The sequence below is a fragment of the Hemiscyllium ocellatum genome, chromosome 10, assembly GCF_020745735.1.
Source record: "Hemiscyllium ocellatum isolate sHemOce1 chromosome 10, sHemOce1.pat.X.cur, whole genome shotgun sequence".
NCBI lineage: Eukaryota > Metazoa > Chordata > Chondrichthyes > Orectolobiformes > Hemiscylliidae > Hemiscyllium > Hemiscyllium ocellatum.
Window position 1 is genome coordinate 47,424,388 of NC_083410.1, and position 12,544 is coordinate 47,436,931.

The 12,544-nt window shown below is 37.0% G+C and overlaps 1 protein-coding gene across 1 annotated transcript in view; it reads right to left on the reverse strand.

Moving 5' to 3' along the window:
- The window catches only part of prox1a (prospero homeobox 1a), a 134,440-nt gene that overhangs the window by 97,084 nt on the left and 24,812 nt on the right, over nucleotides 1-12,544 (reverse strand). Inside the window, 1 exon segment of the mRNA XM_060830894.1 lies at nucleotides 7,672-7,866. Coding sequence (XP_060686877.1) covers nucleotides 7,672-7,866 — 195 coding nt within the window.

Here is a 12,544-nt window from a genome sequence, read left to right on the forward strand (position 1 = left end):
GTGGAGGCTGGAACAATTGGAACATTTAAGAGGCATTTGGATGGGTATATGAATAGGAAGGGTTTGGAGGGATATGGGCCAGGTGCTGGCAGGTGGGACTAGTTTGGGTTGGGATATCTGGTCGGCATGGACGGGTTAGACCAAAGGGTCTGTTTCCATCCTGTACATCTCTATGACTCTAAAACTTATGGTGGCTTTTCAAATAAATTCATATCTTCCCACTTGACTATGAATTCCATCCCAAATAATTGTTTCTTGATGTTTCCCCACTAATGAAATTAAACTGATAAAGCCAGCAATTACAGACCAATCTTTACAATCCCCTTTTGAATGAGGGTGTAATGTTTGCAATTTTTGAGTCCTCCAGCACTACCCCAGATTCCAGGAAAATTGAAAGATTATTGCCAGTGCCTCTGCAATTTCTGAACCAATTTCTTTCAACATCCTTGGAGGCATCTCATCCAGTGCTGGTGTGTTGTCAAATTTAAGGACCAACAGCTTACCTAATGTCTCTTTCTCATCAATTTTAAAATACTCCTAATGTTTCCTCCTCTAACACCATGTTCTAGACAGATTTGTACAGACAGATGCAATGTATTCATTTAATACCTCAGCCTGGAGTCTTGCCTCCATGTGTAGATTCCCCCTTTCTATTCTTCTTACTGCTGATGTGCTTATAGAAGACTTTTAAATTTCCCTTTATGTTAACTGCCAGCCTTTATTCATAACTGCTCTTCAATCTCATTTTTAAAAAAAATGTTCCTCTGAATCTTCTGTATTCAGTTTGGTTCGCAATTGTATTTATTATGTGATACCTGCCATAAGTTAAAGAAGAAAATACAAGCTTAATTTCTATTCTTTGACATGTAGGGACTTCCCTCACTGCCTTTTACACTAACACTATCCCAGTCTATATAGCAGCAATTATCACCTTCTTGTGGCGTGATACTTTTCTTACATCTGGGCCATAAGGTCTGGATTCAAGTCCCACCTGCTCCAGAGGCATCACAAAGGATTGATTGAAATAGCGAAATACTAATAATTAAAGTCATCTATTTAACTACTCCGGGATGCTTACACTTCACTGTAATTTCCTTGTAAATACGTAACTCTGCATCCTTCCTTCGAACTGGTGGTCTACAGATTAGAGTAAAGTAAATACACACTTCTTATTCCTTAGCTTTAACCAAATTAATTCAGTCTGTGAGCTCTCAAACACTTCAATGTTTTCCTGAACTCAAATGTCATCTTTCCTTTCTTCCCTTTCCTATCTTTTCTGAACACCTTGTAACTAGAAACATTTAACATCCAGATCTGCACTTCCTTGAGTCAGGTCACCACTATTAACACAATATCTTCACAATCCTACATGACAATCTATGCTTAGAACTCCTCAATCTTAATAACTTGATTCCATATCTCACATGCATGCTGTATAACCCTGATTTCAACTTCATTAATGTCTCCCTTAATCCAATTCTACCTGTTAACTTACTATTCTCTTAGTGCTCTCGAACTCTTCCATCATTTTATGAACCTCTGATATTATTTTCTAATATTCTTTTCTATTTCTCACATCCCTGCTGAGTTAGATCAAACTCTCCCAAAAAGCACAAGCAAAACACCTGAGAAGGAACTCAGTCCTGCCTTTGTACAGATGCCATTCACCCAGCTTCCATAGGGATCATCTTCATCATTGCCACTCAATGTGCCTCCTGCATGATCACTCCATCCAAGGCTGGTAGAGGCCAAACTATCTTCTTTGTAGTCAGATTCTCTGCATCCACCAACAACACCCCCACCCCCCCACTAAAAGACCAAATTCTACTTGACAGACTCCCTGCTCGATGGCATTCCAGTTGGGCAAGGGAAAAGCCCCCTGCCTGCCATAACCAATTGCTGACTGATCACTTTCACTGCCACTTGCACTGACCCTTTGGCACCTCCATGTCATTAGTCGTTTTGCTCTCTCAGAAGGTGGCTGAGCTCTGTACCAACTTCTGGCTATGTGTCCACCTCCAGAACCAGGCCTGACCCCAGACGGAGGACGCAGCCTACATGCTTACAATTCTGGACAGCTCAATTTTTGCATCAATCTGAAAATTACAGAACTGCTTGCATGAAACATTAGCTCTATTTCTCTCTGCGCAAGTGCTGTTCAACCTATGGAGTATTTCCAGCACTTTATTTTAATTTCAAATTTCCAGTGCCCACAGTACTTTGCTTTTATTCTTTAGACATGTTAACTGGTATTCTTACTGGATCTGGCAGATTCTTGACACCACCTCCCTCTGCCAAATATAAAACTTTTTAATGTCAGGAAGAGAGTTAAGGAACCAAAATACAATTTTGCGCTGATATTTTCACCCTGCAATAGGTGGGAACTGAAAATTCAACCCTATTTCTCCAATAGTAATCACTCAGCTAACAGTGAAATCCTTTACTTTATATTTCATACTAAGCAACTATTTGTAACCAGCCTATTATAAATTTTAATTTCATACGTACAACTTACTAAATTACATATTCAGAAAGCAATTTGACTAAATTAGCTGGAAGAGTTCTACATATATGAACATACAGTTATTACACTGTCAGTTGAGGACAACAGTTCTAAACTTTAGTGCATAAATTCAAATCCTAGTGTAACTTTATGAAATTGGTTTAAAATCAGTGTGCTGAAACTTATGAGTATGAGGAGCGGTGAATGTGTCAACTTAAGTTGCCGATGCACCTTTCTACCATTAGCAAGTACTGATACATGCACATGCAAAGCACTTATGCAGGACATTTATGACTTCAAAAAGTGTTAGCTTTATCCTGCTTTGATCACGACATGTCAACTGCAATAGTGGAATGAGACGGCCACAACCATACAGACTTGGACTGTTTGTCATGTACTTTCTCTGGTTTTTACAAAGTATTTACTTAAAGCTTTTTTGTAGTAGGTAGAAAGACTGCTGAACAACATTACTCGGAGTAAATTCACCAGAGTGTCAAAGCACAGAGGCTAAAACAATGTTCACTATGACTCTCTCCCACCAACAAACTCTGTTTGCATTTGTCTTTTCAAAGTTCACCTCCTTAGCTGCTCCATCTTCATCCACCTGATTACTTTCGGAATCCCTGACTCATGTCCAGTCGATGTACAAAGACAATGCATCATCAGGGAGTGCAGGGCAAAGGAAGGTTGAGCCCCATTCAAGGGCAATGTTGACAATTTTCAAGGAGTGAAAAATTTGAACACTTTTAGGAATGGGAGTGGTGATATGAAGGCCAGAACAATCAAAGGGTGAGAATCAGTGGGGAGAAGAGGAAGGGGGCTACGCAATATTGGGGCTAATAACTCCATTTAAAACCATGCAAGTCAAAAGTTATGACAAACCTTTAGGCAAGTGTCTTCAGTTCATGACATTAAAAAAAAGGGGCATGATTTAGTTGGAATTACTCTTAACACATGGCCTCCTTACTTTTTAAAATCACTGTTCATCACCAGAACTAGCAATGGATGAAATAAGAAAATACCAGAAAAAACAGCTAATTGGATAATCCAAGTTATAGTTAACACTGGATGCTGTCTTTCTACTAATAATGGGGAGATTTGGTATTTCTCTTAATTTAGGAACTAAGAACATTGCCACATTCCTACTGATCTTCTGGTGAGCAACTTATTTTAAATTAGAATCAAAATGTTTGAAGATGTCGACTCATCTACTACATGGTGTCTCCACAAGAGCAATGTAGTTAGTTCCACTTCTCAACATCTTCTCATAACCCTGAAAATCTTTTCTTAAGGCAATTATTCAATTGAGGTCTTGATTGAATCTGCCTCCTTTACATTCTTAGGCAGTGCATTCCTGATTGCAACTACTCACTATGAAAAAGCAACCCCAACTTATCCAATCTATCCATTTTACTGAAGTTCCTCATTCCTGGAAGGATTTACATAACTGGATTCTATACCTTCCCTAAAGCTTTCACACCTTTTGAAAACATAATACTCCACCTGTGAGGTGACCCACTAGTTCAAGTTTCCACAAATTACTCTATGCCTTATTTATAAGTCAGGGTTCCACATCCTTGTTGACAAATTTGTCAAAAGTGCCTTGCCCACCTTCAATAATTTGTGCACATGCACCCAGAGATTACTCTGGAATACCACGCTAATTTATATTGCCATTGGCATTCTTTCTACCAAAATAAATTACTTCATACTACACTGTATAAATTCCATCTGCCAAACTGTCCACTTACCCATTTCCCTTGAAATATTTTGCAATCCATAACACTTCCAAGTCTTGTGTTCTGAAATTAAGCCCTGTTCACCCTAAACCAGTTACTAAAGTGGACCAAAAACTATGCTGTCGCAATAACACCCCAACCCCACAACACTGTTGTATCCATTCTACTATTGGAAAAACTATTTGTCACGAATTGTTCTTCCCCAGCAAACTTCACATTCATGCAGCTGCTACCCTCCTTTTAGTCAATGGGTTTCAATTCTGCTGGCGAGCCTATTCTGGGGCAGTTTATCAAACGCCTATAGGAAATCCATTCACCACCACAAACCCACATTCATCTCAAACTTTTACATCAAAAAAATTAATAGTCAAGCATGATCTGCCTTTTAAAAAGTTCTCTTTCCTTGTCTATGATGGTCATTTGGGACAAAATTGACAATTTTTGAAATATTTTCTACCAGATGTTAAACTGACTGTGTATTTGCTCACTTTATCCTTTTAGTGAACCAAGATGTAATTTTTGCAATCCTCCAACCCACTAGCATCAACCCATTTCCAAGGCAACTTGGAAAGTTATGACCAGTGCCTCTGCAACTTAAAGGTCCAGTTCGAGAACATTAGACAGGTTAAACTACTGGGATTCTGATCCTAAATAAGTGGAATTCACACAATCTCCTAAAACAGCACGCACATAGGAGCAGGGCTGAATCTCATGGAGGTTTATATGGTTTTCATAATCGTGAGGTTTTACTGGAGAATAGTAACTCCTTAATTGTGTCCATCACTCTCTCTCTCACACACACACACACCTCCCTTCCCAACCATCTCGTATATGAAAAGGGGAAATTCAGTTAACTGTTCTCATATATGTACAAAATAGATTTGACCCATGGATTAATTCACTCAAACTTTTCCCTACTTCCTATGGCGAGTAGAGAGACTGCTGCTTGATATTTACTTGCACTGACCTGCATCCCAAATCTCCATGCATGACACTTGCTCCAAATTACTGCATTACTCTACAGTCAAAGACACAAGTCTGTTAACATCGCATATTTTCAAAATTTTGGAACATTTATTTGCCTGTAAGATTCCACAGACTGAATATTCAAAAATGTTCGCACCAAATGTCATCCATACAAGCAATTTATTTCAATTCAATTAGGCTCATTGTCTTCTAAAAGGGGAAGAGCATTTAGTTTGTTTTTTAAAGCTATAGCTATTCTTGTATTTCACAGACAATAATTATGCACTGATCATTGTATGTAGAAATCAATGAAACATTTTCATTTGACTCTGCTGCTTTTTTGTGCTGCACACTGCTATACTTTATCAGCAATAAAACTGCCACAGGGAGAATATCTGAAAATAATGCAATATTCTTCTCTCCTGCATTTTTACCAACAATGTTTGGAAATGGAATGCAAAGAATCTCCTAATTGCAATATTTAAAAAAAAACTAAATATCAGAGTGCTTCTCCAACATCAGCTTTGAAGCTGGAGTATGTACAAGCATGCATTAAAATAAGGCATTTCTGATATGGTTTGGGCAGAAGGTGGGTTCAACTGGTTCAGGACATCCAAATTAAAGAAGGCATAATGATAAATTTCTATAGGAGATTGTTCACGAGAAAATTGTTGCAAGTTCAGCAGAAGGAATCTTCGCAAAAATTGCCAAGTAAAATAAAGTTGAGAGAGAAAGAGGGAAGGGTTGAAGTATAATGAATACATGATGGCAGAAGTGAGGGTGAGGGGAAATAAAAGGGTACATAGCAATAGAAAAGGGAATAGAAGGTAACACTGATATATTGGTGGTGTAAGTACTTTTGGTGCAGAGAGTATAAACAGTATGTGCAGCATTTCCTTCCAGTACAACCACACTAACCTGGCCTCCTTCTGTTTCATCTTCACTTATCCCTTCATACAGAAATGAGGGTTGGGACGTAAAGAGGAGAAAAATAACCAAGTATAAACGCAAAAAGCAGATGAAATTTAGTTGGCAACAATTTAAAAAAAGAAAATGACTTTTACCTGCATCTCTCACTGGTAAATATAGACTATACAATTTTCTTCTCTGGTGATCAGCAAATCTAGATGCTCATTTTGTATTGATGGAAATGCAAATGAACCAGCAAATGGAATTTGTGGTATTTAAGATCCTTACCTCAGTCATTGTGAGCATCCAAAAAAAAATGGATAGGTAATCAAACATCCAGCAGAACACATGTCATGATAGGTTTTAAAAAAGGTAGAAATTCCAAAATTCTCCTCATTTCCTGATGCTGCCCACCACCTTGCTCTTATAATAATTGCTGTGAAAAACATGTTAGCAATTACAGTATTGCACTAGCAACTTGGAGTTCAAAGACCAATATGAAAAATTGTAAATTTGAGTTCAGTAACTGCAGGGATTAATGTTAAGGCCTCAATTACTTTCAACTTATATCAATGATTATGAAGAAGGGACTGGATGGATAGTTGCTGTAATTACCAAAACTCTCACTCTTCTTTTCCTATGCAGTCTTTATTTGTTTAAATTAGCCAATATGCCCATCGATTGTTAATGTTATTACTAAATGTTTACCTTATTTACCACTTGTTTGCCAGATTTCTATCCCCATTAAGCTAGGTCTACTAGAGTTTAATTTTCTCTTCCATAACTTTCTGCATTTCCTTTAAACATTTTAGCCCAGCTATGTGAGATTCATTCTCATCCTTTATTGGCAACATACTCTGTTACTACCTTCCTAACATATATTTCTTTTGAAAACCAAATATGAAAGTAAAATGAGTATGTTTAAACCTATTTCATTATCTAATCTTACACCAACCGTTATAGTCCATGGAATGACTTAGAAAATACATGCAAACAGCAAGAAGATATAATCTATTGTAAAATATTGGTCAACATGTTGCAATTTACTTCCTTTTTTTCCTTGTGGCCACGGTCAATACCCAAGGTTAAATGTTTTGTGGTAGCTTCATCTGGGTGACCTCTATAAAAGCAGATTGCATCATACCAAGAGTTTTGTGACACAGTGGAATTTAAATTTCAGCGACATCAAAGACTAACTGCTGAGAACACCCAAGGTCAAAACACAGAATTAACAGGCAACAAAGAGATCTGTAAAATTTCAACAATAGAACCTCAAGCTACAATTTTAAATCCTTTTGCTTGGCAAACTCAAAATAATTTTAGCAGGCATAAATTATCAGGATGTATTGCATTTTTGTTCAGTATCATTATAATTAAGTTTTCATGAACACATATTTACAGCAGTTGTCAATCTTCAAGCATTAAAACAAAGTCCTGGCACATGGTCCTATTTTAAGCAAAATAAATAAAATTGGTGGTATAAAACAGAGATATCTTCACAAATACATTTACCACTCTTGAGCCACTTGAAAAATGAAACAAATTAACCTGTACCTCAAAATCATTTGCTTTGTTGTAGTGCATATTCAAGGCTCTGAAGAGCTCAGAGTCACGGCAGACAGTTAACTCCTCAGTGCTTGTTACTCCATCATTAATAGACTGACGAGCGAACTTCTCCATCTGGATGTAGTAAAACTCTCGGAAATTGCTGAACCACTTGATAAGCTGTGAGGTGATGCACCTATTAAACTGTCAATAGGAAAGTACAACAGAATGAACAGCTTATTTTTCAATTTGCCACAATATATTTCAGTCACTGAAATTCTAAGTGAAATCAAGTGATATATTTGAAAATCTTTAAGAATATTTCAAATAAAACTACAGAAAAATGCTTGCATTATATCCATTTGAAATACATTGTACAATACAGTGCTCTGCTCAGAATTCCTAATGAAACAGTTTTACGTCAATGGCTACCTGTACACATGGTTAGTTCAATAAATAGGTCATTGCAAACACACAACTAAAAACATTAAAAAATTTGAGTTCATTTGATTGATTTGATGCTAAGTTCAATTGGAATCCTATTTAGCCTATGAACTGAATCCATCATTAGTGTAAATTTGGTACAGGCATATTTATTCACACATATTTGCCTGCATGCCACCCAACAAACACCACAAGAGCTGACTACTGCTTATTTCAAGATTGGTTGAAGCAGCTCTAACAAATTTCACCACTTGTGTTTAGCACAATTTCTGATCTAGGAAAGAGTTTAAGTTGATGATAAAATTCTACGTTTATATACTTTACTGTCCCCTCCCAAATGTTTGTTCAGATTAAAAAGCTACGTGTAAGGGACCAGGTGGATCCCCAGAAAATGGAACATTCATGGGGCATTCTCTCACCCAGGGCTACTTTCATGTACTGCCTCCACCTGACCTACATGAGTAAAGGCCTGGAACTGGTCTGCCATTTCATCATTTGATCAGTTCATGAAAGAGGATGTTGTTTAAGGAGCATATATTGTACTACAAAAAGGAATCTAATGACATCAAAATTCAATAGCATCCTGAATAGTCATGATGACAGAATAATTACAGATGAAGAGTTGGCCAAATGTAATTAAGCACACACTTTCAGAAGTTTACTTTAAACAGCAAATATTCCAATTACAAACTTTCAATTCCGTAGTTCTGTATTTATACAAAATACGTTGCATGGCCTATACCTTTTGGTTAAATATTATGGCCTGACACTAATGCTTGTTCAAGCTATACCATCATTACAGCACAATAATAGAGTTTGGCTTTTAACTTCAGCAGGAGTTCAATAGACCCCAGCCCCAAAATGATATGGCTCAAACTTTGATGGAGTTCTTGGAATTGGGTAAAACCTTCAACTCCTTAAACATGGTGGTCTATGCCAGAAGACTCTGTAGGCTGAAAGCCTCTGGCTTGCTGTCCTCAGTTAGACTCAACAAGGTAGGAGGCAATACATTCAATGAATTGTAAGTGAAGCTTGCTTCCAGACAAGCAGAAGGAAGCTCAATTATGTCTGGGTCTCTGCAGAATTTGTTCCTTTTTTTGCCTGAAAATCAGAAACTTCATGGAAGAAAATAGTCGCATAAAAATAATTTATCTTTCTGAGGGACCTTTCCATCATCCTCAATGTTTCATCCCAGCAGGCAACCAAAATGCACCCACAGAGATGATAACTTGCTGGATCTGTGTTGATACTCTTGTGCTGGATGGCTCAATCCAGTTAAAATGTTTGGTGAAGTGCCAATATAAATTTAGAATCTGACCATTTTACAGCCTCCTTGATGTACAAAACTAAAAAATTTAATATGATAGAAAATCGTTAATTTTAAAAATGAAGTATTTTTTACAAAAAGCGATTTGGCAAATAAGTTAACTGATAATTTAAAACTCGGTCTACCCTCTTCCTACCAATACATCCAGAACTAGTGAAAAGACATCGTTCAAGATTTCAAAATTAGTTTGCAGTATCCCTGACTGGGAATTGAAGTGGCCAAACAGAATGATTTTAGAGTATCTCTTCTATTCCCTCTCCTTTCATAAAAGCTGTTAGGTCATCGCGAGGTTGATAGTAGATACCTCTTGAAGACTATGTGGAAGTTTGATTGTGTGTGGTAGCTGGCTTCAGACTTTGTAGCTTGGTGACCCTGAACTTTCATGGAGACTTATTTGACAACAACAAATATTGTCCTCATCTGCAACAGGGTCATATGTGCACAAGGTCAGATAAATCTTTATTAGTCAAGTTAAAACCAATACATTTAAACTGGCTATATATAAGAAAGCATGATCCACTGCCTTTTCTCATCATAGACATCTATCATTTTTCTTTTTACAGCAAGGGGTGTGCATTAATCAAAAATCACTGAGCACTTATCAAGCATTTGCTCCGACCATGAAGAGGGCTGCCTGCTTCTATCAAGCTGACAGCTAATGGGTGTGTAATTACAATGCAGAAAGTTGTTTCTATTCCAGTGAATTTAAGATAATGAAGTGAATGAAAATTCATGGCAATGAAGGCTAAGTAACAGGGAAACAGAAGTGGAGACTGTTGCAGCTCCCAAAGGCCAGCTTGCATTATAATTGCCTTCCAGTTGCAAGGGTCCTCACAGATAATTGACCAGAAAATGATTAAGTCATCATCAAATCACTCTGACTGCAAGAGTTCAAACATGTACTTAACCTATCCAAGAATTATATTTTCACTGTGTGTCTGCTCTGTCTCCATTCAGCCTTGCGGGGACCTGATTAAAAAGACAACTGAAGGACCCCGTTATCTGATTTGCTGCTGATTTCAATAGAACTTAAACCCATTACTATTTGCTGAACTCAGAGTTCTTTCCATGTTATCTCTGCAGCAAAATACACTGTCCAAATTTCCAGACACTGAGATAAGAACTACAGGCCCCATGACAACTACTGTTTCTTTTTAATTCTTTTAGTATAAGAAACAAAACATAACAAAACGATAGCAGCCTGCGCACCCGGGAATGAAAATTGCTTTGACATGGAGATTAAGCTTCAGTATTGTTACAAGACATTGTCCCCTACATACAAGAATAGAGAAAAAGAAAAGGGTATTTTTTTCTAGAATGGCCTGTAGATGACCTAATGGGACTACAAAAAAAAGTAAGTCCACATGACAGTGTTTGGCAGAAGGGTATAAAGGGAGATTTAAAATCTATTGTTATAGAATTGAAATACCAGAGATGTACTGGCCACAGCAGAGCCACTCAAACATGAGAGCTCAGCATTTAAGACTTCTGTCGCTTTCTGGTTATCAAACATCAACTGTTCCTGAATTACAGTTTTTTTTAAAAAACAAACAAACATCATAATCTTGATCTGTAAAAAAGGTCCTCACTGGTGCATCACAAACATGTGAATGCCACAAGAGAAGGCCTCTTCTTTCTGCAGGCTAGTTGGCCCTGCGATGGATTAATGCTTCCCACGGGACATGGGACAATCCCAATGTTTGTTGAATATTTAGGAAATTTCTTCAATGAGCACACAGTCAAAAGATGTATGAACCAAATCAATTAGATCCAGCTCGGCAATGATCAACTAGGGTTGGACTGATTGGGGGGAGCAATTGGATGGAACAGAAAAGTTGGATATTTTTCTTTAGACAGATGAAACGTCCTGAAGATATCAGTTGCTCTTAAAAGCATTATATTAAACCATATTGTTTTTCCTCTCAAATTAGTCTTTAAAAAGTAATTTTGCACACAGTGACATATTGCCAGTTATTAGCAAAGTGCAGTCACAATAAATGCACCCGCGCTTAGAGAACAGAGTGATTCAATATTAGAAGCGAGCTATTGAAGTTCAGGATTTTATTGCTATTTCAGGTAACCTTCAGGCAGTACGAGTGTATTGGAAGTCATATTAAATGTAAAAGTTGTATATAAGTTTTAATAGAGTCAGACAATATATGGACTACTTTGAAATTCCCTCAGCAAACTCATTACATTAACACTACTCAAATTAATTTTCGGCATTACATCAAACAGGAGTAATGATAAAATGTCATTACTAAAAACACAAGACCTTTGAACCTCAAAACTGTTGGGATCCAAGTGTATTAAAAATGGTGTGGTTACTCAAATTCCTATGTAATTATATTACACAATATGATAGTCTTATCAAGCAAATTAAGTGATGAATAAATACGTGAAGGGCACCAAATGTAAACTGTCACCTCATCCATTTTTTTGCATGCTACTATCACCAAAGTTGAAAGCAGTCTGAGTCACATTTATGAGGGCGAAAGAGGGTAGAGGATTGTACATGGTCCAAATGAAAAATAAAACTAAATGGCATTTCAGAAAATTTATAATGCTGTCAATTGCACAATACCAGTTATTTTGCTGCATGATATATTCCTCTCAGAATTCATTTCCAAGTTTCAAAGATTCAATAGATTAACTTTGTTTCCAAAATAACTTAGGAACATCATATCAAAATTCAATTACTGCAAAATGTATTTTAATGCAACTACTGAAAAGAAAGATTTAATGCCTAAAGTCTTTGTTCTGATTTAGTTGTTAGCATAAATCTTACTTTTACAATTACTGGGAGTATTCTGGGTTAGTAAATGGTCAATGACAGGAACACAGTACAGAATATGGAGTTCATGAATATTAAGTTTTCTCTGAATCTTGGGACACATTTTCCACCAGATGATAAAAAGGACAAAACACCATCAAAAGCTTCCAGAAATAGGCCTTAGTTGCATTTATAACGGATAAAAGTTGTTTTCAATAAAAAAAAATGACCTCAGGCACATTTAATGGACGTTAAACCATGCAATCAAGAAGCACTTCTATAGTAATAATGTGCTATTGCTGACAATCCCTTGTGCCCACCACCACCAATAGTGCACT